Source organism: Erithacus rubecula (assembly GCF_903797595.1).
Source record: "Erithacus rubecula genome assembly, chromosome: 2".
NCBI lineage: Eukaryota > Metazoa > Chordata > Aves > Passeriformes > Muscicapidae > Erithacus > Erithacus rubecula.
In genome coordinates this window covers 5,111,074-5,136,558 of record NC_136685.1, presented here as the reverse complement: position 1 = coordinate 5,136,558, position 25,485 = coordinate 5,111,074, and the positions used below count along the sequence as shown (strand labels likewise).

General features: G+C 43.4%; 1 protein-coding gene across 2 annotated transcripts in view; it reads right to left on the bottom strand.

Annotated features, from left to right (window-relative positions):
- Positions 1-9,529: 9,529 nt before the first annotated feature.
- RUNX2 (RUNX family transcription factor 2) overlaps positions 9,530-25,485 on the bottom strand; it is a 214,806-nt gene continuing 198,850 nt past the window's right edge. For both annotated transcript variants that reach the window (XM_079298412.1, XM_079298413.1), the window contains one exon: positions 9,530-10,410. In XM_079298412.1, the coding sequence (XP_079154538.1) occupies positions 9,740-10,410 (671 nt within the window). In that variant the 3' untranslated portion in view covers positions 9,530-9,739. The remainder of the gene's footprint in view (positions 10,411-25,485) is intronic.

Here is a 25,485-nt window from a genome sequence, read left to right as displayed (position 1 = left end):
CATATTGAAACCTGTCTTTTCTTCTGCCCTTTTATTCCATTAAGTGCCTTTCAATGCTTAAAGGGAACTTTAAAGAAAGATGGGGGCAATAGCAATACAAGGGGTAATGGTGTTAAAATAATAGAGGGCAGATCCAAATTAGATATCAGAAAGAAATATTTTATGAGGAGGGTGGTAAAACACTGAACAGATCACCCAGAGATGTGGTGTCCCTGGATTTCTGTCCCTGGAAACACTGAAGGTGGGATTGGACAAGGCTCTGAGCAGCCTGGTCTGGGTTAAGATCTCCCTGTTCATTGCAGGAGAAGAGTGAGTGTAAAAAAATCCTAAAGATGAAGCTGACAAAATAGATCTTTACATGAACACAGTACTATATATATATATATATATGAATGAAATATTGTGCTGGAATATATCCAAACTGTTTTTTCTTTCCAGAATGCATATCTGGGATATTTTTGTTCACATCTTGATAGTTTTTATTGGGAGATAATTTATAGGCCAGCTGATGTCAGCATAATCAGAGTTTAGTACGATTTCTTCTTTTTGCTCAGCAATGCTGTATTTATTGGCCTGTTAAGTTTCATTTCAGTGAGGTGCAGCCTGAGCCAACTGAACATAACTTTGAAAAACTCCTGCAAACATGGTCTCTCCCTGTATTTTATACTCCCCTTGATGCTTTATACTCTCATAATATATTAAAAGATTCTAGTGTCACCTTCCAAGAAATATCCAACTTTTGCTCATAAATAATTTTTAGCAGTTTTGACTTTTCTAAATATTTGTGGGTTTTATTTTTTTTTTTATTCCCACTTTGCCTGACAAAATGACAAGTTCAGGGGCAAAGCCTGGTTGATCACCCCACATTAGACATTTCACAACTGTCTAAGCATAGTTCAAATGTCACCAAACCCAGCCAAGAGGCCTCCACAGAGTTCAGCAGGTTATCATTTTCCTACTGTTTGATTTGTGGTTACTCTGCTTCAGTAACTGTAAAGAAATTAGTTCCCGGCTAGACAGGAACTGGTAAAACAAAAGTGGTGTTGATAGAGGTGTTACTGACATGGACAGGTTTTTTTCCCCTGTAAGTGATATTTGTCCTGTCTTGTCCCAGTGCATTTTCTAAAGTCATTACTTCTAATGACTCCACTGGCTTTTTTTTTTTTTTTTTTTTTTTTTTTTTTAACATGTAAGAAGAAATCACTTTGTCTAGAAGCCTTTTTCAGCCATTTCTTCTTCACATTTTCATATCTATTTTTAAGATCTTTAGTGAGCTCTCAGTGAATACAGAGCTGTTTTGCTCTTCTCTTGGCTGAAGCTGATCTTTCACTGTTAGATGTCCCTGCATTTATGCACACACACCTCGTGCAGAGAGGAAATAGATGTGAACTGAGACTGCAGAGATAAAAACTACTGAGGCTGATGAAAAGAAAAAATAAATCTAGCTTGCACAAATGAAGTCTGTGTCAGGAAGTTACACAGCTCCTCAGCCTCATTCATGGTACACTGAATTTGTCTTATAACAGGACTATTATTTTTTCAAAACATGTGTTTTCAGGGCCATATTTAAACTAAGAATAAATATAGGTTTTCCAGCAAAGGCAGAGAAAAAAAAAAAAGGCCTTTCATTATCTTGGCTATATTTTCAACCAATTCCTTCTCAAACAATAAGCCAAAGAGGGAGGTATTTTTCTCTTCTATGGAAATGTTGATATTTTGAACTTTTTCAGGAGATAAAAATACTCAGACACAAAGCTCACTCTAGTTTGGGTATATAAAACAATTCTTCTGAGAAGAAAAAACCATCAGCTCCCTGAATTATAGCAGGAGATCTTTTCAATTTGCTCTAAGTAGTTAGAATTTGAAAAGACAGCCTACATATGGTATTTAATTATTAAAAAATAATGAGATGCCATTTGGAGTGTGAGCACCTTGAAGCTTTGGGTGAACTTGTAATGAAACTGGCCCTTCCTGCAGCAATTTAAGGCTGTTCGTGAATCAATTTTTAATTTTTTTAAGAAGATTTTTACAAAAACTTTGAAAAACTCTACCAGAAGACCATTGATATTTAAACACACGGGATTGAAGAATAAGAAGAATAATTCTTCCTCATTACTAGGAGTCACATTTGCTTTGACCAAAGTAAAGCCTTTCATAGAATTCAACTATTCCCTGGCTCATCCAGTCCAATTCAGTCAGGAAAATGAGGCCCTGAGAGTTGCATCATAGGCTGATTTGTCATCTGAAGTTCAACTTTTTGCCCTGAAGTCTCCTGGTTTGGTTGTGGGTTTCTGCTACTGTGACAGCTGTCACATGGGCATCACCAGGAACTCAGAAAATCCACCTCTCTGTCAGGTTTCTGTATAGCTTGAGCTTGTCTCTGAAGCAGCTTAGTGATTTCTGAGCTTTGTCATAGAAGAGGAAGAAATCAGGGAGAAAAAAAGACAAAGAAAACCAAAGTTGGAGAATGAAAAAGTCCAGTTAAAAGTGGCCAAAGGACCCAGGAGGAGCAGCCTGTGCCTGGCAGACCTCAGTGAAGTGGCCTGGGGGTCAGAGCTCTGCTGTGCTCTGCATCCTGAGGACTGGCTGTGTGGGGAGTGCTCCCAAGCACTGATGTGCCAGAGAACAGGAGTCATGTACTCTACACCATATCCCTGCAATGATTGAGTCAGAGAAATCAGGGATGGAAAATGCACTTAGGTCACTTGGTCCATTCCCCAACTTCTTAAAGGTTGCCCCCTGCAATGTGTTCTTCATTGCTTTGTCTAGTCAGCTTCCCCCTTTTCCCTGGGGGTACCATTCCACGTAGTAATAGACCTCGTTGTTAGGAAAATTTTCCTGATGTGCAGCCTAAATTTTCCTTGGCTCACGTTCATCCCACTACTTCAGTTAAAACCTCCTAGTCAGCTCTTAACTTCTCTCCACCTCAGGCCCTTTTCTTCCATCAGAGGAAACAAATGAGTCTGATTGAGTAAAGCCCTGTGTGCTTAAAAAATAATGACATCCTTACCTCCCAAGAGTGATAGTCAACACAGAATTAACATTAAATGTGCAAATTGCCCTTTTTTATAGGGAAGAAATGAATAAACCCCTGGAAGCTTTAATCACATGTCCGTTGGCATGGCTTGAAAAGTCCAATGTCTACCACCACTTACTAAAACCATTTACATGGAGCCAGGTCCCACCTGGAACAGATCAAACTGCCCTGGTTGGTCAATTGAAGCTCAAAGTCCCATGGAAATTTATATCACCCAAAGGCCTGTGGGTTCCCTTCCCAATCAAGGCTGGCAATAGAGCCCTTTATCATCTCACTGATGGTCCATTTGTCATGGACCATGGGACACCAGAATGGTGTCACCAACACTTTCTCTACTTTGAAGAATCTGGGAGAAACTGTGGGGTTTGGATTTCTACTCACAGATAGCCAAGTTAAGCTAAGAATGCTCTGTACTCTCCTAGCAGAGCCACATGAGTATCTGATATTTTGATTCTGCTGACAGGGAGGAGAAATGCCATTTTCTATCCACCCAAAATAAATATTGTCAAAAAAAATTGAGGAAATGGGTAACGTAGCTATGCAGAGGAAGCAAAATGCTTCATTTTTTTCTTGAACTACTGGTGTGACTTGATGTCTTTAATAAATATTTAGAAATAGAAAGAGTCTTTGGCATTTTTCATACTTTTTCAGGAGCCTCTTATTTTTGTTTTGTGACAAAAACAATTTGTTGCCATCATCATGAATCACCAAGGGTTTCAGCTGGTGGAAATCCACAATTTTCTGTTCAAAATGTGTTTTGAATTACAGTTATAAGTAGTAAGCTCTTCAAGAGGGCTGTTCCAGTAAGACCTGTCTCTGAATAAAATGAGATTTCAGCCAAAGGTCAAGATAAATGGGAAGCCAGGCTGAGTGGTAGATGGGAATGATGTGGATCAAATCAGATGTTGACATTATACAATGTACAGCAATTGTCTGGGAACCACTTCCACAAGAAAAAGCAGTAGTGAGAAGTTACTGTTTCAGCCTGGCTTATTTTAGAGTGTCTGCAGCAGAACCTGGCAAGGGGTTGTGGTGCACTTCTGTCTTCAACTTCTACATAACTGAATTCCTCTTTGTTGAGAGGAAGATTTCGGTTTCATGATATCGCTGGTTATTAATAATTACCTTGTGCTGTTACAGCGTTTAAAATCCATGCTCAGCATTGAACCATGGCAGAACAAAAACTTAGCTCTTGCTCTGAAAATGTACAGGTTAGGTGTAAAATGAGCCATCAGTGTTAGAGAGGAGCAGATGGACACCTTTGCTCAGGGCTCATCCTCATCCTTTCATGCCAGCCTGGATGGGGCTCTGAGCAGCCTGATCTCATGGAAGTTGTTCCTGCCCACAACAGGGAGCTGGAACAGGGTGATCTTTAAGGTCCCTTTCAAGCCAAACCATTCTGTGATTCTGTGACAACTGAAAGCCCACAGTATGTCACCTTTATTTCTTGTAAGACCAGTTCCAATTTCCTTGTGTCCTACAGCCTAACTCTTTATGGCTTAGCCAAGGGCAGGGTTTCAGTGTCTGTCAAGAGGAAGAAAAAATTGCATGTGGGAGATGACCAGAAACACCCAAGCAAGTACAGAATATGGTGCTTTTTAGCTTTCAAAATCAATCTCGCAGCTCAGCCATGGTTTGGAAAGACCCTTGTCCAGGTTTACTCAGCTCCTGTGTACTTTGGGAGCAGTGTGCCTGCCTCAGTGCTCCTCTGGCACAGTGGGCTCCACAGCCAGCTGGGGCTGGGCAGACCCTGCCTCTCTTTTGCACCCTTGGGTGATGTGAGCAGAGGCTGCCCAGCCCATGGGATGAGTATGGAGTGAACATGGCTTTGTCCTTGGCTGGGTGTCTGCTCTGTCCCCTCCCAAGCACAACCATGACCAGCACAACCACTGCACACAGAGCCCAGGACAGGGACAGTCAGGGCCACAGGATGTCCTTGCTCACAGTGGTGGTGCAGCCCCTTCTGCCCACGGCATCCAAAGAGGATCTGTCCCCAGCTGGCAGCTGTGGGCTCAGGATAAAGCCCTGTGGTTATGGGTGCAGCCAGCCTCTGTCACAGGTGTCCTCATAAACTGAAACAAATTGAACAGAAACCCAAAGAACTCTTCAAAATGCTGTAATGAAAGGTCTGGGACCCTCTATGGCTTTATGGGCAGAGATGGGTGTCCACAGGGGCATCTGGCAGAGAGTACCTGCTCTGTGCTTCCCAGACAGAGCTGTGATGGAAAACCCTCTTGTCTGGAGGAGGGAGCTCACTCCCAGGCTCTAAGCTGCCAGCTCACAGCTGGGCTAATGGGAAGGAATGCACTCCCCAGCAATGCTTCTTTATAAATTATTTTTACTGGGAGATTTGAGTGTCGTCACAGTCAATGTGTGTACAAATAGAAGAACAATGTGTGCTAGAGAAAACAAAGTGAAAAACCACCCGGCTTCCTATTTCTCCTGGGTAAACCTGTGATTTCTTCCACCTTCTTGAGTTGCAGTCTAATACAATATTGTACAGCCTGCTGCCTCCTTAAATAATTCCTGCTGGAGTAGCAGACACTGAGTACATCACTCCAACCCCATGAAGTTGTTTAGCTTTCAGTTCCACATCCTGAGGAGTTAATTCTCTAGGAGAATGGAATGACCTGGATGCTCCTCTGGGTGCTCTCCTGGCACAGGATAACTCCTGGCATGGGGTTGGAGCTATTTTGGAGGGGCTTCTAATTTTGCTGTCAGTCCTATTCTCCTGAGCTCCCATTTCCCCTCTTCCTGTTCCTCACACTTCTATTGTGATTCAAATAAAAGTGATATATTAATGTTTCACTGGTTTAAAATGAACTGCAATTACCAACAGAGGATTTATTTCATTTACTTCCAGCCACCTAGAAGGCAAGCATCTGGCTTACACAAGTCATCTGTAGTCTGGGGAGAGCCATGGGCATTGCCAGAAGTCAAATGACTTCCTACTGATTTTAAATATCTTTTTTAGGTTGAGATGAACAGCACACTGAAAGTCCATGGCTGTAGAGGAATTGCAGACCTAAGGTTTAGATTATTCAGGTGTGGTGATTTGAAATCCACCTTCAATATTTGTTCAGAAAGAAACTGTGGAAGATGAGGTTGGTGTGTTTGGGATTTTCATAGGGAGGCCACAAGGGGCTGTGTTAATCACAATGCTGACTCTAACAACCTGGCCTCCAGCCTTTACATCTTCTCATCCAGAGTGTTTCAGGCTTTTTTAGTAGAAAAGAAAAGCAGCATATGTCAATTTTATAATAAATCTTTTCCTATAAATTCCTGCCTTGGAAAATAACAAGGCTGTGGAAGAGGAAGAAGGAGCAACTGAAGATGTCACAAGAGAGAGAAAGCCAGCAGGGAATTTTTAATATTTTAACAGCCCCTGGAGTGTGAGATGATGAGGTTATTTCTACACAGGACTTTGAACACTCACAAAGGAACTGTAACTCACGCTTTGAGCTGAATTAAAATAAATAATTTAGAGAAGAAAGCCTCTTGAACTCTTTGCCATGGGTTGTGTGGCTCTGTCACGTTGGAGGGACCCGGACTTGTCATTTCCACAGGTGCTGGGGAACTGTGGGGACCCAGTGCCAGCTCTGCTGGGGTTTCTGTCTTTCTTCAGCCATTCTGCTGCCACTTTTAGGGGCTTTAGGAGATTTTTTTTGTCGTAATCTGCACTCCAGCTTTTGACTGGCAGCATGGCACATGTGGAGCTGCAGCTCAGCAGTGCCAGTAAAACTGCTGAGCACACACAGAGCAGCAGCAGGGCTGGGAGCACCAAGCTGCATGGGGATGGGGATAGGTGAAAGCCAGGAAGAGCAAACAAAACCTGAGATAGAGTCAAACTTTTGTCAGCAAAGTGATGCAGCCAGAACAACCAGTTGTTTCTTGCAGTGTTTAAGCGGTTTAATGAAGTTGAGGGAGTAATTCCCAAGGGACATGAGTGTTGAAGGCACTGAGTAGAGAGCTATGCACTTTGCTGAATGAGGAGCCTGAGGGCAGGACCTCCCTTATTATGGCCCTTTTGTGCCATGGTGGGGCTGCCCAGATGTACCTGAGCTGGGTTTTAACTCAGGCTGGGCTCAACCCTGCAGATGGGGACCTGTGGCACTGGAAGAGCCCTGGGCAGGCTCATGCTGGCTCAGGGACTGCCCCTGCCCACAGGCAGCCCCTGCCTGCCCCACTGGCCCCCACAGCCAGTTTCTGTGCCCTGGGAGGGCCAGCAGTGGCTACCAAGCCAGTCCAAAACCTGCTGCTTCTGGCTACAGGCTTGGGTCCTGCTTTGTTGTCAGGATGCTGCAGGACCAGACAGCTCAGAGACTAGACTGCAAAGGTGTTCAGCATCTAATGTCTTTGACTGTGACACCACAGAAATCTTGCTCCCTTAGGAAGAGGCTCAGGAATAGCACTTTTCCCTCCCTGCACTCGTAGCATCTTTGAGAATGAAGAACAATGCCTTCACAGCTAAATATAGGCAACTTTTTTGGGCTTTTTCTGGATTTGTGTGCTATGGAAACTGTTCCCAAACCTCTTAGACATCTAAATGAAGTCACCTCTAACCTTAGTTGGTAAAGCATCAGCAGCTGCACAGTAAGACTTTCTGAAATTTTGGCTGCATTCCTTGCACTGATCTAGAAAACTCCAGTGACATTTTTATCCACATTAGGCCATGAAAGGCTGCAACTGGAAAACAGCAGAGTCAATCAAGCAAAACTATCAACGGTGGGAGAATATGCTATTTATTTACTACTTTTGCTAAGATGAAAGAGGGAAAGATAGTAAAAATGAAAATTCCTTTTAATTTTTTTTTTTTATTTTTCCCCTTTCTTTCCTGTCCTATATTTCATAATGAAAGTAGGAAAAGTTATAAACTTCCTTTATGTTTTTTTGCTTTTTTAGTCTAAGGAAACTGCAAGGGACAAATCAAAAGCAAGAATGTTTTTAAGATACTTTTTTTGTCTCCTTTAGTTGAAACACATACTTAAACACAAACTTAAAAGGTAGTGTAGGACATCTATGAAATGGCTGGGGTTTTTTTTCACCATTTTGCTAAAGCAGAGGGAAAAAAGTCTGATAAGACTATGAAAAAAACCATGATTGAGCAGGAAAATTCCTTTGTCTTTCAGGCACAGACTCAAAAAATATGGATAAGTTTATATATAAATACATATGCAGTAACCAAAACCTCAAGTTCAAATACACCTGAGCTTTGGGGAAGTTTGTATATTGATTCAATCTTTGTGGCTTAGGCTCATCTGTAACAGAAATATTTGCAAATAGACAGAATACTTCCTCTTTAATCTTATCTAGTGATCTGTCTGTTTGTCTGGGATTTTCCTAGAGATGGCCTCAGATCCTGATATCTGAGGGCTGTGTAGCTAAATTATAGCGAGATCATACACAGCTTCACAGAGACCTTTATTTTCTTCTCTTTGCCATGAGCATGTGTTTTGTTTTAATTCTCTGGGATGAAAGGCAGAGCAGCAGCAGCCTGGCTCAGCCACCACCAGGGCTGGGCTTGGCCCACCTTTGGGAAAAGATATTTTGACAGATGGTTCATAAAATCATAGAATGATTTGGGTTTGAAGGGACCGTAAGGATCAGGGACATGGTGGACCTGGACAACCTGGTCTGGTTGTTGCACCATGGGCAGACCACGGCTGAGATGCACAAAACATCTCTGCAAGAGCTGTTAGTTCTCCTTCCCGGGCTCTTCCAGAGCTCCAAGCACATCCCAATCTTCATCTCCCAGCTCTGGTGCCTCTACCTGTCCAATGGTACCTCACCAGCTGCTTTACAGGTCACACATCTGGGAGGAGCAAATCCTGGACTCATGTCCAAGAGATGTTTCTCCATCTACCAAGAGGATTGTTTAAGGTTTCACACCTTCAATACCACCTTTAAGCAAGCTGCTGAACCCTGGCAATTGGGAAAGATTGTGAAATGTCAGGATTTATCCACACGTGCCTGGTTAATTGTGGTAAATTAGCTGGGTCTGTTTATGCCCATGAAGAACCATAGGCACCACTGTCAAATAAGACAGATTGACTTGAGCTAAGCACCTTCACTTCTGTCTCTTGGAGGGTAGGAGGTGGATATGGCTGTGGCTGTTTGGTAGCTGTTCAGCTCCAGTGTTGCTTAGACAACTACTCTGCTTTTTATTCTGAACAGTTTGTCATGGTTTGTACCTGTGCTAGTGCTAACAATTCCCCCTGAGATTCAGTGCACTGGGAAGGGCTCCAATTTCAACCGAGCTGTGCCATTCAACATGGATGGGGATAAACATGGAAATTTTTCAGAGTTTCATTGTGTCCTTTCCTTTCTGTGTCCCCCCACAATGGCCAGAGTGGTTTTGTCACCTCCTCGAGCATTTTCTCGTGGGTAACTTCTCACCACTTCAGATTCCCAGCATTTTCTGAGTGAGACCTCACCAGCTCTTGTGGTGAATGGGTGAGAGGAGGGGAGCGAGTACATCTGAAAGGAACACGAGAAACATAAACAATTTTATTAACAAGACCACAAAACTATTTTTTAATATATGCAGCCATTTGCAAGGGGCAAACAAACAAACAAACAGAAAAACCCACTGGGGAGACATGGTCGGTGTCCACGACTGCAGCGAATCTGCTCCAGCGGTGTGGGCAGGTTTGGGGAGGGTCCCTTTCCTCTGGCCAACACCATCCCCGGTGAAACCTGGCACTAAGGAGGTGGGGTGCCAGCAGCATCCTGCTGGGGAGCCAGGGACGATGCCAGCTGGGTCAGGGCTCGGGCAATGGTGGACAGGTGGCTGTTCATGGTCCGCAGCTCGGCCAGGATGTCGCTGACGTTCGCCGACCCCTCGGATCCTGCGGGCACCGCCGGCGGTGGGGACGCAGCCCCCCGAGTGCTGCTCCCCATGGGTGCTGCCTGGGGATTTTCCTCTTGGGAGGGGAGGGGGGCTGGGCTGCTGCAGGGCTTCATGCCTTCCAGGGAGCCCGTGCTTACGGGTGGCTGGTCCTCCTCCTTGCCTTGAATGGTGGCGAGCGTTGCGGAGGCGAGGAAGGGCAGCCAGTTGATGAGGTGGGTGGCACCACTGGGTGGGACAACTGGCAGGTAAATCCCAGGGTGCAGGGATGGGGTAGAGGCAGGTGGGGCAGGAAGAGAAGGAAGTCCAGGGTGAGCGGTGGCAGCAGAAGTGGATGTTGATGGTGAAATAGGAGGTGGTTTTGGATGTAAGGCTGCAACACACGTGGGTAGTGGTGGTGAAAATGATGCAGTACCAGTGTCAGAGGAACAGGAGGGCGATTCTGGAGCTGTGAAAGGTCCAGGATCTTCAGAAGTTGGTGGTGAAGTGGCAGCAGGTGGAGCATCAGGAGTGCAAGGATCTGAATCTGCAAGGAAGATACACCATGAGCCTTGTTTCACACATGTACTTACATATGGACTGCTCCCTCAATGGCACCAAGCCTTCTTTGATGAAAGGGGAAATTTCATCAGCTGGCAGTGATACTCACTGTAGGCCCATTAGAAAAGAACAGATGTAATCTAAGGCAAGAGCCTATTGTAGGTAAGCATGAACTAAATATTATAAAAGTAAATTATCTTTCCATTCTCATTCTTCATAAAGCCTGTGGACAGGCCTGAACATTTTTCTGGTTGGCATCTCATAACTATTAGCGGTGAATTACCTACTTGTTTTCCTGGCCAGCCATGGAATCATGGTAATATTCTAAGTGATTCAGATGCCCTGTGTAGATGGGAGGGCTGGACTCTTTAGGTCTTTATCTCTTTTACCAGAGCTAAAGTTAATTGCTGCTTTACAGAGGGTCTCAGTTTTCAGCATTTTGCTTTGAACAGACACCAGACACAATAAAAGCTACCTGGTGGCTTAGTTAATTTTTTTTCTTTAATGTGTGGAAATATGGCAGAGTTCACACCATCAAAATTTTATGTATATCCCTGCCTAGATCCCTTCAGCAACTTCAGATATGAAGATCAAAATAGGAGACAGGAAGAAATTGTTGACACTATGCATCTAAGCCTGACATTTGTGCTCTCTTGGAAGTAGTTCACTGGACTAATCTGATGTCCAATAAGCTCATTAGAAACATTCTTGCTTGGACTGAGTCCATCAGATACAGCATAGGAAGGAAGAGCAGCCTCTGGACCATATAAAGAAGCTTGGAGAGCCACTTGATTGTCTAAGATGCTGAACCCACTATGCCCAGTTGCTAAATACCATATGGTAAGGCTGATCCTATTTTTACAGTCATTCTGAAAGCCAGAAATATAATCAGAAAATTTACCTTTTCAACAGCCTCAAAGATTTGCTCAGGTGGAATTACTATATCATACTGTACATCTTTATTTTAGCATTGGAAGCACATTATACCAAAGGTGGTGAGATGACATAGGAGTGGTCATTGTAAGACAGATGGATTTTAAAATTACTTTTGCTGCAATTAACTGAAAATTTTAAGGCACTGCTGTGGATACAAAGACAAATTAAGATATTTATCTAGGTTAAAACAACCTAGAGAAAGCCAAGTACTGAGGTGTTAACACTATGCTATTATTATTTCTGGCATCTAAAAAATCTGATGTGAGAAATCCATTTTCATTACTGGCTGCTTTGGTATTCCAGATAGCAAACTGAAATTCTGACTCAAAAGCAAAGGCTTTTCCCTGTCATTCCTAATACCAAACCAGCTGGACATGCAGCCAGAAAAAGTCCATCTTTGTCCCACATGGGTCTACTATGTTGTTCTTAACTAGACACACATGTTGCTTGGAGAGGATTATGACACAAAATTGAGTCTGCCTTTATGTTCTTGAGATTTTTATGGAGAGTTACTGCAGGTTCCTTGAAATGGTTTCCTTCCTTTGTGTATTGGCTTTCTTCCCAATACAAAGTCCCTGCCTACACAGCACTCGACCCCTGTGCACTGGAGGTGAGCTGAGGATGTTGGATTTTGGGCTTCCAAAGTGCTATTGGTTTACCTTTGGTTTTTCAAAACAAAAACAAAAATAAAGCACAGCTCAACTACTGGTTCCTTTTCCATCCAAACCACCAAAGTTTGCAAGGACTGAGATGAAAGTTTCAGGTTTGGCTGCACTGTGGTGTTAACCAGAACAGTGTTTATGGTCCATATATAGCATGGCTAATCCCTGTCCACACTGCCCGAGCAAACCAAATTAAGTGTAATGTTTTTCCATACATTAGAGAGCAGAGGAAGCTTGAAAAACCTTGATGTAATCTAGTCTAGCACTGTGGCAAATAACTGTCACAAATGATTCTTAAATAGTCAGAGGTTAATATACAAAGAGCAGCAACTTATATAGACAAAAACAGAGGCAAAAATCTGGACACCAAAGGCTCTTCCATTTAGCTGAAACATTTCCAAACAGTGTGGTTTCCCTATCAGAAGCCACAGCTTTGTCATTCCACTAATTCCACTCTAAGATTTATTTATGCCATGCAGCCTTTAAGCACAACTTGCTCAGCTTGATCAGGCTCCCATACTTCCATCTAAGAAATTTCACATGGGTGTCTGGACACCTGCACACAGATCCTTGTGTATCCAGGACATGTGGGAGCTGTTGCAATGCTCAGATCATAGAACCCAGAGTGACTGATGGCTGGGATGGGTCTGACCCAGCTGCTCAGCATCCAAGGACTGCAGAATCACAGCATCACTGAGGCTGGGAGAGATCTCTGCAAACTGCCTAGTCACAAACCCTGCCCAAAGCAATGTCAATAACTTTTTATCCAAGGTCAGAATTGCTGGGGTGTGTTTCAGAAAGCCCAATTATACAGGAGTTCTGAGTTGGATGAAGCATGGAGCAAGCAACTGCTGTTGTGTATCAGATACAACAGGATGATTCTCTTTATTTCCTTCCTCTCTAATGCTGTTCTTTTTTTTCTCTCATTGCAGCTCATCATGACTTTACTGCTTGGTTATTTCCACTTTTTTTTGTACAGCCCTCACAGGAAGAGTCTTAACTGGTACATCCAGGTGCTCTGTGACTGCTGGGGGTGTTCAATCCACATCAGGACAGAGCTGGAGCTATGTGGGGTTGGATGGATGCCTGCAGAGAAGAGAGATGATGAACTCAGAGTGCTCAGACAAGTTTAGTTACCTTCCCTAATGATATCAGCCCACCTGTTCCTGGAGATTCAGCATCCCCCAGTACACCCAGGCCACAGAAACTGGGTGGATGCTGTTGCCTAGTCTCACATGCAAAGACAAGGCCAGCTTGTAGATTAGAAGAAAGTTTATATCACCCTTTGAGGGAGTGAATCCAGGGCTCAGAAAACATGGGTTGGGATCAACTTCATCTAAACAACTGAACTAAAAGGGCTTGGTGAAGAAATTCCTTGTCAGTCCCTGCATTTTCCATGTTATGTTTAGAGGGAAAGCCACCTAAATGAAGGTTAGACACATAAGATGCATCTCTCTGAGCAGCCTCAAGAGTCACTGGTTTTGTATTGAGTGCACAGGCAGCTTTGCCTCCTCCTTCAGGAGGATTGTTTTACTGAGATGGGATTCCAGTCACAGAATCACAGAATATCCAGAGTTGGAAGGGACCTACAAGGCTCTTTGAGTCCAAATCCTGGTCCTTTACACGTCCACCCCAAAAATCACACCATGTCTCTAAGAGTGTACTTCAGTTTTTCTTGAGATCTACCAGGCTATCACATTTCCCTGGAGAGCTTGTTCAGCACCCAGCTACCCTCTGGGTGAAGAAACCTTTCCTGATATCCAACATAAACTTCCCCTGATACAGCTTCATGCCATTCCCTTAAGTGACCTTTGGCTTGTCTGTTTATACACAGCCACAGACTCCAGCACAGTTGTCTGTATCTTATCTAATTCCCAAACCTTTCTAAGCATCCAGTGGATTAAATAAGTTGAACCTCTTTATTCCTAGAATGAGAGATTTGTCCTCATCACTTTGTTGGGAATAAGGCTGGATATTGAACTTGGATGTGGATGTCACGATCTGAAAATGTCTACATTGCAAAAGAGAACTGTACCAGTGCATCAAAATGACTGCTCAGCTTAAAAACATTCTTTATCCTCCTGATCTACTATGGATCTCCCAAAAGGAAAGCTATTGAATATCTTTATTTTACCTATTTGAAATAGGAGGGGACACTTCTGCTCTGCCATCTCCCAAAGGATCTCGGGGTGTCCAAAACTCATGGGACTGTCAATAGGGCAGGTAATTCAGTAATGAGAGGGACCAGAGGAGCACCTCCAGTAGGGGATTTCCTGGTACTTGTCCAGCTCATGATGATAGATGTTACCAAAAGATTAATGGTTTGCCCTGTGAGAATGGCAAACTAAAGTTATTTTAAATGCATTCAGCTGTATGAGAAGATCGTGTATTTAACTTTAGAGTCAGCTTTGGCTATCTAAGCTGCTTTTGTTTGACTACTGATTTTATCTGCCTCGCAGCCATATTGCTGCAAACTCTGATTTCTTAGTCTATTGTCAGCTAACAAGGGAAAGGTCTGTGAAGAAGAAACCTTGAGGGAAAAGCAAGAGCATGACTTTCCACAGATTCAGCTCATCTAACATCAGCCCTTTAGCTGGCATCTAGTGTGAGGCATTTGTCTTGGCTCCAGTCAAGATAGAAGCATCTCTGGGGTAAAGCCATTCCAAGATGTCAAGTTCCTAAGTAGGGTGAAGGGTCATGCTCTGAAGTGTCCTCCCCTCCCAGAACTTCTGGTAAGTCAGCTACCTTAGATGGGCTGAGTATCTTCTAAATAGCTGAAGTTATGTGAGCAGGATTCCTCATTTTATAGGTGGATGTAGTGAGTAATTTCACAGAATCACAGACTGGGTCAGGCTGGAAGGGACCACAGTGGTCATCTTGTCCGTGCCCCCTGCTCAAGCAGGGCCATCTCAGAACACAGGGAACAGGATTGTGTCCAGACAGTTCTGGAATACCCCAATGAGGCAGACTCCCCACCCTCTTTGGACAATCTGTTCCAATGCTTGGTCACTGCCCAGAAAAGAACTCATGGTCAGGTGGAACTTCCTGGGCATTGGTTTCTGCCTGTTGCCACTTGTCCTATTGCTGGGCACCACAGATTAGAGCTTGGCTCCATCCTCTTGGCACCACCAATTTCCTCACAAACCTCAACAGCAGATGGGTAATGCTGCCTCCCCACGGAAAGCCCAAAACCACGGATATAAGGTTTAAGATGCAGGAGAGTAGAACCTGAAGAACCTAGAGGGGCTTATTCCTTGAGGAATAAGCTTGTGGTTGAGAAGGTGATAATATTTAAAGTGAGCCAGGACTGAACAATCTTTCAATAGTGCCAGTACTTTATTTATTTAAATAACCAGTACTTCAAGGAGGCTTATAAAAGTGAAGGAGAACAACTTTGAAAAAGAGAAGATAGTAATAGGAAAAGGGGAATGATTTTAAACTAAAAGAAGAGAGATTCAGACTCAGCATCAGAAGAAAGTTTTTACTCAGAGGGTAGTGAGACACTAGAAAAGGTTGCCCAGAGAAAATGTGCCTTCCCTGGAAGTGTTCGAAGCCAGATTGGATGTGGCTGGTGGAATGAGGGATGTGTCCCTGCAATGAGCAGAGAGGTTGGAATGACCAAACCTTTAACATCCCTTCCATCCCTGTGATACTGCGATTCCATGATAAGGGTACTGAGATGAGGAAAGGAGCCTGTTTGGTGAGACAGTGACCTGCAGGAGGCCGTGTCCCCTCTCTGGGGTTAGTGCAGCTGCTCTGAAGCTGCGGGTGCCTGCGTGCGCACCGAGTGCGTGCGCGCTCCCCCTGCGCCGCACAGCTGCTTCCCAAGAAAGGCTAAATTTACTCCTGCCTCCGCTTTCTGCTGAGAAGTGAAACTCAAGTCCCAACAGCTTGTGGTAAATGAGAGCCCGAGAGCAGCGTGTGCGTCACTGAGGGCGGTGCTGCCTTCGCACGGACAAAATCCATCTCTGGGACCTGAATCTGAAGCCAGCACTCCTGGGCTGCTCAGGTTTGATTCAGATGGAGTGGCATCGCTTCCACTGCCAGGCTGAGCCAAGCTTAGAAGGGTTTCAAGCAAGTTTAGAAGGGATTAAGTCACCAGCTTGGGTGAAGAGGCCACGAGAGAGGACAGTGGAGTAGGTCTGAAGAGAAGCATCAGTGTGAGCACTCCAGGATTGGTGTTTGCATACATTTGATTTCAGAAACAGAATTTGGCTCTGGATATTCTTTTGGTTCTAGTCTAGCCTTTAATTAATTAATCAATTGAATCTAGCTCTGAACACTCACTTTTGGGTCAGCAGCTTAGAAATGCATAGAAAATTCATAAAAGCATTAGGGCAGCTCAATGTTAATTATTTTTTAGATAAAGTAAATCACATATGTGTCCTAGGAACCCAGTCCTCTCTTCATAAGTTGAAAAATCTGAAAGTATTTTATATATCAAGATGCTGCTCCCTTTAATGACAAAAGTGTTTTTATGTTATTAAATATGTCTGTTCAGACCAGGAGATTTGTGCAAAATATTGATTTGAAAAAAAATACATCATATTCCAAAGCAACCCTATTCCTCCAGTTTGTGGCTTATTTTAAGAGGGATTTTGCAAATAATTTCAAATAATTGCAAATAATTGTAGGTTGTGAGAACAATGCTCTAATGGAGCACATGACAAAGTCTCTTCCAAGGTCCATGACATTTCACCAAAAACACCCCAACTCTGTCTCTGTGCTGTCAAACTGGTTGAGTCATTTCAGCAAGACTCCTTCCTCTGGCCTCTTGCTTTTTAAGCAGACTAATAACAATCCACGACCTACTCAATAGATTTTAATTAACTTAAAAGTTTTTCTGACTTCATAAACTCGTGCATCTTTTTGGAATTTGTTTCTTTTTTAAAATTTTTTCCCATTTGTGGTCTGTTTTGGGATCTGTTTCTCTTCTTTCAGGTACAGTACACCAGGCTTAGCTGGACTGAGCTTTATGTGACTAATCCCATTATGACTCCTGTGGAGTTGTGCTCTTTCAAAATTTCTTGAGTAATAGTCTGTTATGAGTACATACTTATTCCCATGTCATGCGAACAAATTCGTTCTCACAGTTTGTCATGGGCCATCTGCTTTTTCATCTTTGTCCCTGGCTTAATTTCAGTGAGATTTTATTCACTTCCTGACAAAATGTGTGTTTTTTGCACTCATTTGGGACCAGATTTTCCAGGAACCTGAGGTCCTTCTTTGACACCTAAGGGACAGAGCCAGACTTTTTGAAGTGCTGTGTAGCTCCTGTTATTTCCGAAAACAGAAGAGTCCCTGAGGATGCCCTGACATCTCAGTGTGGGGAGGGAATGGGAAAAGAGGAGGTAGGCACGTTGGAGAGGTAATATTGTTGGGCAGCAGGCAATTCCTCATGACAGTGCTCATTGCCTAACACATTTGTCCTGCTGTGCTCAAAGCACTGCACAGACGAGTCCCACACTGGCTGCACTTTTTGGGGGCCAGACTGAAGCACATGAAAAATGAAATGCCTTGACAAAAGTCCGTCATGGAGCCAGGAGCAAAGGCCACTCTCATCTTCCCAGCACTGGCAATACAGCCCTTTGATGGCTCCTTTGCCCTACACTTCTATTAACACAACTTCTTAAACTGGGGAAAGATTCTTTCCCTCCCGTTTGCAGCACAGAAAAAAGGCACAGCAGAAAAATCTGTTGTGTGTAAGGAGACTGCCAGCCCAGCCCTCCCGTGGCCACACAAGAACATCTCCTCCACCCACATATGTTCCCTTCTCAGCAACTTAGTGAGGATGGCAAAGTGGCTTGGGAGACTTTTTAGGTCCTCTGAAACTAAAATAAGACTGACAACTACTTCTGGAGAGCCAAAAGAAACAGGAAGAAAAAGAAGAAATTGTTCAAACCATTTTGTTCAGACTGCCTTGTATTTTGCCTCTGTCAATGGACAGTAAATGATGTCTCCAAGGAAATATCAGAAAATCTGCAATAGCAGCTATATCTTAGTCCATTGTAGGAAATTTTCCTGATGTTCCATTAATGAATCAGGGTTTTGGCCCTGATGTTTACATTATCAACAATCACCTTTGATAGAGGCCAACAGATTTGATTCAAGATCAGGCTCATAATGAACTGTAACTGCATGGACTGCAGCTGAAAGAGCTTGTGTATAATTACCTCTCTGGATCTGGCTATTAGCTACACCAAAGGGTTTTTCCTGTTTTGAAACAGACAGCTTTTCCAACACGTGTAATTCTTCTGAGAGTCTTGTTTTCTTTTCCTAATAAGTACTATTGTCTTTCTAAATGCCCCTATTATGGTCTTATTGGTATTGTAAACATCACATAATTTTTTATTATTTTTCTTTTTCCTGTTTCTTTTTTCCTTTTTCTTCTTGTTTTCCATTTTTTTTGTTTGTTTTTGGATTTTTTTCTGTTTCTCATCCTTTGGCAAGGTTTTGGCAATTAACTCATACGGCAATGAGTTTCTCAGTTTAATTTTGCATTGTGTGAGGAAATTTTCCCATTAATGCAGGGAATTTTTGATACTGATCAGCCTTTGAGCTGATCAGTATTTTCTCTAAAACCACCTGTGTGCCTACTCTTTGTACCTTTCTCAACTGCACTTCCTGCCACACATGGCCCTAGAATAAATCCATGATCCCATAACATTCAGCAAGTACTAAAAGATATAAAAGAGAGTAGACAGGATATGTGTCTTTTATCTTTAAACCAAAGGATCATAGAATGATTAAGGTTAGAAAAGACCTTTAAGATCATCAAATCCAACCATTAACATTAGGGTGCCTGGTCCATCACTAAACCATGTCCCCAAGTGCCACATCTAAACATTTCTTGAATGCCTCCAGGAATGATGATTCCACTGCTTCCCTGGGCAAACTTCCAATGCTGGACAACCCTTTCAATGAAGAAATTTTTGTTAATACCCAATCTAAACCTCCCCTGGCAGAACATGAGGCTATTTCCTCTCATCATGCTCCTGGTTACCTGGAAAAGGAGGCCAACTCTCATTTGGCTACAACTTATTTCAGATGGTTGTAGAGAATGAGAAGGTTCCCCCTGAGCTTCCTTTTCTCCTGGCTCAGCCCCCCAGCTCTCTCACCTGGTCCTCATCAGACTTGTTCTCCAGATCCTTCACCAGCTCCATTGTCCTACCCTGGACAAGCTCCAGCATCTCAGGCTGAGGCAACCAGGAACGTTTATAGAAACAAATCTTGATGGTCCAGATATTTTAGGTTTATTTTTCTTTGCTGGTTTGAGATTAGTTTAATTTCTTAACATATATTCTCTGAAGGCTTCAAAGCAGATTCAGATGTTAATTAACCAAAGATAGTTATATTTTCCTGCTGGATTTTTTCCCAGGAAAAATATGAGACACACCATGCAATCTTATGGTTTTAGTAGCCAGTGAGTCAAGTCTGGAAATTTGGCTCACATGAGTCAATGAGATTTCAAGTTGCTACAAAGAGTCCAGCAAGGACAATGTCCAGCCAACAGTGGACAGACATCTTTTGCAGACACCATGTGGCTTTTCTTGGGCTGATTAATGAAACAATCTACATCCAGACTGGGTTACCTTGAACGTCTTCCATGTTGGGCTTTTGGATGGCTTGTCTCTCTCAAAGGCTGTGCTCCCCACTGAAACACAGGAATTCTGCATTTTCCTGGTTATTTCCCATCCAATGACCCAGCATTAGGCTTCTGCTAAGCTTTGAGTCTACATAGCAGAACAGTGGTCTAGCAGTCCTTATCTTGTACCATCTTTCAAGCTGTGTAAACTCTTTACTTAAATGGAAGAGATGGTGAAAAAGAGTGAAGAAAGTCCCCTGTCCCACCTAGAGCAGAACCAAGGTTGCTGGTTCTCCTCAGCGAGCAACTTTTAGGTGAAATTAGGGATGAGTAGGAGGCCGTGATCAGACACACCACAAAAGACTGTCTTTGCAAGATAAATTTGGCTGTTCTGCCTAAGAGTTTGAAGGCCAAAACCTGCTTGTCAAGCTAAAAGTGGGCACCTTGACTGTGCAATAGAGTCCCTCAGTGATCTGAGGTTGACAAGGCAATGATCTTGCCATAAGTATGCAAGAAAAGTCGGAACTAACTCATGTAATTGATTAAATTTTCATATATTTCCCAGTATGTTTCATCCCCGGAGGCATGGTGCCATTTTTAGGAAAATAATCTTGTAACGAAAATCCCCTGAAACTGCACAGCCTGAGGTGATTTTTATCATCTTCATACACCAAGGAACCACAGAGACCATATCTTTTCTGCAGAGTTAATCTGGGTGGGAGACAACCATATCTGAACACCTGAGCTATGCCAGTCTGGACATGAATTATTTCCCTGAATGGCCCCACGACTCCTTTGCTGTTTGTGAACTTTCCCGAGTGTACCAGGAGTTTCAGACTGGAGGAGGAATATCTCACAGATTTTTGTGTTTCAATACTCTGGGATGCTTTCCCAATCTCTTGTGTGAGAGGTGGGAGAACTTGTTTACTCCAAGGAAAGGCCTTTTGGGAAAGCCCTGAAAGATTCAACTCACTCGTGATCAAATCTGAGTCCCCACTACAAAAAGGGTGAGTGCCAGCCCATGGCCAGACAGGACCCAGGCTGCTCATCCCCTCCTCAGAGCTCCCAGCCTGGACTGAAACCACTTCCCAAGCCTGAAAGGAGTTTTAAACGCCCATGGAGTCAGTGCCTTGGAGATGTACCTTTTATCCTCTTTCACTTCAACTGCTCGATATGCCCAGGCAATTGTGGCAGGCATCATGGAAATGCTGTCTTCACAAAGACATTTTGTCTCCAATAACATTTTCATTTTACACCCAAGTCTAGCCGGAGGTGAATTCTTTTGTTTATTGAAGAGCCACAGCTCCTTTGGAACAAAATGTTCTCCTGTAAGCCGGGTGAGACGCTGGTTTTATTGAAGAACAGTCCTGCAGACCAAGACAATGCTGTACTTCACTACCCCTTTTGAATTACCACTCTGTCATTTCCCAGAGGAGCATGATCGGCCGACCACTAAACTCTGCTTTAAGATCTTATGCCCGATCTAAATGAGACAGAATGAAGCCCTGGAGAGATTTCAACCCTTGCTTTGTTGAAACAACATTGCTTTGTTTGGAATGTATTTGCCTTTGTACTGGGGAATGAAAATGTAACCCAGCGCCCAGTTTTGAAATACATAAATACAACAGTTTTGGTAATGCAGCGTGTATAAAGAGATCCATAGCATATGCTTTTTCTTGCACATCCTTTTTCTGGGAGATCTTCAACCAGTTTTTAAACCATCAAATCCTGAACTCTGTAACATCTCAGTGGAGGAGGAACATATCATGCCTGTGTTCCAGGCTAGGATGGTGACCCAGTTAGGAAATCTGTAGCAGACATGAAATGAAATCCAGACCTGTGCTTGCAACAATGAACTCAGTCTTCCCTTGTATCCAGTTGGATTACACAAGCTAGGAGCCACCCAAAAGTTCATGACACTCACTCAGCTACATCCAGTGGTCACCACCATTTGGCTCCCAGGTCTTTCCAGGGCTTTACTTTAATACACTTTGGTTATGAACTGAAGAGATTTGGAGTTATGATCCAAATCACCAGTCCAGGTCGAGTCCTGAGCTGGAAACAGCCAGACAACTGAGACAGTTGGGCTCTTTCCTACCCCTTTCTACAAGTTCACTGTTACTTCAGTGCATCTTGGGGCAGACATTTAATGAATACAGACCCTTGCTGTAACAATACCTGGTGTATGAAACCACACAATCAGCACCTGTGGAACAGCGGAGAATTTGAGGGGTGTTACATGTGGTAAGAACAGAAGAACTGCACCAGGAGGTTTCAAGTTCCTCAACCTTCCACTTATCCATCCTTGCCACCATGTGTCCTCCTCAATAACTAAATGGAGGAGGCCTTTGCCCACTTTGAGAGCAAACAAACACATCAGTCCTGCCCAAACAGAGGTGCTCTGTCTCTCTGTCTGAGCCCATGTCCTTTGATCACCATAGGCACCAACTCCTGTCTGATATTTTGGGCTGTGCAGGGTGGGCTTGTTCACTTGCTGGGCAGAGGGAAACACCTTGTTAGGACAGGAAGGAGTGATTCAGCCACTCCTTGCTCTGAGTCAATATTTACCCAGTGGTTCTTGGTTTGGGGGAGGGATGATCTCCCTCCAGGGTCACATTCCCACCCTCCTGAGTGAGGTGGCTTGAGCCACCAGTCTGAGAGTGTGCAAGCAGCCATCTCCTGGGAGCACAACTGCTTTTTCTAGGCTGCATTTGGATGCAAACTGGCACGCTGTGGCTATGTCTCTTTTTCTTGTTTTTTTTCTAATTGTAGTCTGAAGCTTTCCTTAATGGGACAGAGAAGTCTTTGAGACTGGAAATGTGCTCTTCTCTTTGTTTCTGGTAAGACATAACACTGTCCTCATGGGACCGCACTCCAGCAGGGATATTTTAGTTCTGCCTGGCTCCACTTCTTGCTGGCCCGCGGTCTGATTGCTGTTTGTCACTGGGACTGCGAGCACTGGGGAACAGAGACTGCCCTCACTGCAGCTGCTCCAGTAGGCTGGAGCCCTGGATTTGGCTGGGTTTCCCAAGCATTTCCACCAGGCAAATAGTAACACTAATTTCAGCTGGACACTGTATTCCTTGGGCCCGTTCCTAAGGGGCCGTGTTGTGCTGCCTTTGCCTTTTCTTCATGTTCAATGCATTGCTAGATTTCACCCTGAGGGTTGTTGTGTCCTGCTGGTGGATGATTATATTCCTCTATTTGAGACACTGAAGATGAAAGAGCAGTTTGAGATTCCTTTTGATGCATGGAGATACCCTTCTGCCCCATCCCTGATACAATTTTGTGAAGATGTTGATTTTGTCCCATCTTTCAGAACTTGGTCTCTTTTATACTGGTGTAAAAGAGGAATAATTCCATTGGCACCAGTGTCATTTACACCAGTGCGATCATGGGAGAAGGAGAAGAAATAGGCCTGCAGGGATTTTTTGTTTCTTTTGGGGGGAACCATGCTGACTGTAAAACCACAGCAAAATTATTTTTAAATGAGAAAAATTTCTTTAAGACAGATCAGCCTCTTAAAAAGAGAGACAAATGGAATGAAATGCTGCAGCTCAGAAAGTCCTGCGGTATTTGGGAAATGGAGCAGTTTGCTGTAAAAGGAGTAGTAAACAGCCAAAGCCAGGAGAGTTGCAAAAAGAGAAAGATGAAGAAAATAAAGCTGCTTATAAATTACATTATCAAAATTTCTCAGAGCACAGGAGATGAGATTCTAGAGGCAAGTTTATTCTCAGCACATGCGTGGAAAAATGTAAGCCTCAGTAAGAACCACTGAGTAAACCTGAGAAAAGAAAATGACTGTGCCTGGCAATGTTATGGGAATGGTGTTTGTCAATTAATGAACTGAGAGGCCACCGTTTGCAGCTCTCTACACAGCAAAGGCGTGCACAAACTAAGCCCAAAGAAGGAGATTTTTTTCTGTTTTCCCCAGTAAGAGGAATGCAGGGACATTTTGCTCTGTGCTTCATCTGCAATTCGTTTCTTTCTTTCATAAAACCTGGTGATTATTGAGAAGAGAAAGTTTGCTCCAAGTGGCTGGGCGAGGGGTAACTCACAATTACTCACACGTTTGCCTTCAGGTTTGTTGATTTTGATGACAAGCCTTTACCACTCAGTTTCTCAGTTGTGTCAGCAGCTTCCCCAACAGCCCAGTGATGTTTTTTGTGTTAGGCTGTGCAGACAGGAGAGCAGCTCCAGCCAAAAAGCACACATCGAGTTCCTACTCCCTACTGTAAGAAACCTCAGAGTTTGACTAAGTTAAATCCAACCTCATGGCTTGGACTCATCTCTAACAGAAATACAGAGATATCCCCAACATGTTTAAATGGGAGGTTTTCCAAGGACACAATGCATGTACCTTGTTAGGAAACAGCTCTTCTCCAGGCCAAGAAGCTTCTCTCTATCCTGGGGGAAACCTGGCAGCATTGGGAATCTTCAGCATGGAAGAAATGCCAAAGGATCTGCTGCCTTGTAAAAGTAAGGCTTCTTGATTAACTTTATGGAAAGAAACTGAGCTGTAAAAAGGCAGCATTTTGTCTTTAACACAAACTGCAAGCTGGGAGCACAGCCACCTGGGTAGTCTGACCAGCACTTTCAGGAACCAAGGTCAGGAGGAGCCTGGATGCTACAAGGAATGTGAGGAGAGACAGGCTGGTGAAGGGGAGATGTGGAGGAACCAAGGTGCAGTTGCTGAAATTCGTAAATGACTCAACAGGTAAACAAACTCATGCAGGATCCTAACTTACAAGGGAAAGCATTAAGTCTTGCAAGGAAAAAAACCTAAGAAAATCCAACACAAAACCACTGTGTGTCCAACTATACATCTGTTCCATAGGCTGAACTGAATCATCACAGAGAAAGAAGACAGAATCTCTGCTCAGTCTTTCTAGGTCCTGGGAAAGTGGTTTCACCATCAGAAATGACAAGAAGAGCCCCAAATCATCCCTGCACAGCTCACACTACAGCTAATGCTGTCACTGCAACAGCAGCAGAGGCTTGGACTGAATTACACAGTCCAACACACTCTGCACAACATCAGAAAGAGGTACTGACTGCACTTGGCCAGTATTTGTGACATTATAATTAGAGATGAGACTTGAATCAGCATCCAAATGTGGAGTGATGCTGTGAGTAAGTTGTGTCCACCTATGTGGTCATTATGCTGAATTCTGTAATTTATAAAAAATTTAAAACACTGCAATCTTTAGGCATTCACAATTTAGTGGAGTGAATACCTCAACTTTGGTACTAATCTCAGCTCTCTGACACCCAAAGTCAGTAAATTGGTTAAAAACATTGCTGGGAGACATGGAATTTTGGGAGCTGCCCTTGTGAACAAGCTGCCTGAAACTGAACTTTCCAGAATAGAGATGGACCTTAACATTTAGGACACCTGAAATGAGCAAATGACCCTAATTAAACCATCCCTGACTTGTCCTTAATAAAAAATAATTGAAAGTCCATGTCTATCTCTGACTAGATTGGCTCTGATCAGAGAAGGAAAGTTAATGTGTCACAGAAAAAAAAACTAAACAACTAAACAGCAAATAAACATCTCAAAGCAGTAACTGCTTCAGTGATATAAAAATACATGACTGCACCAGGACAGATACCAGTGAAATCAAGCATTTTGAGGAGAGATCTTCCAGCCCTGTTGAGCACATAATGTATTAACAGCTCCCTCTTTCATGTTGCTGGAGTATTCACTGAACATCATCATGAGTCAAAAGTGAGTTTTGTATTGTCATCTGAAATGTCCTGGTTCAAACTTCCCAGCTTCTTACTCCAGGTCTAGCAAATCTTTGGGTTTGATGCTTATCAGTGCAAGCAGGTACATCAGCATTTGATGCTTGCACTTCTTTATCCTGTATTTTGC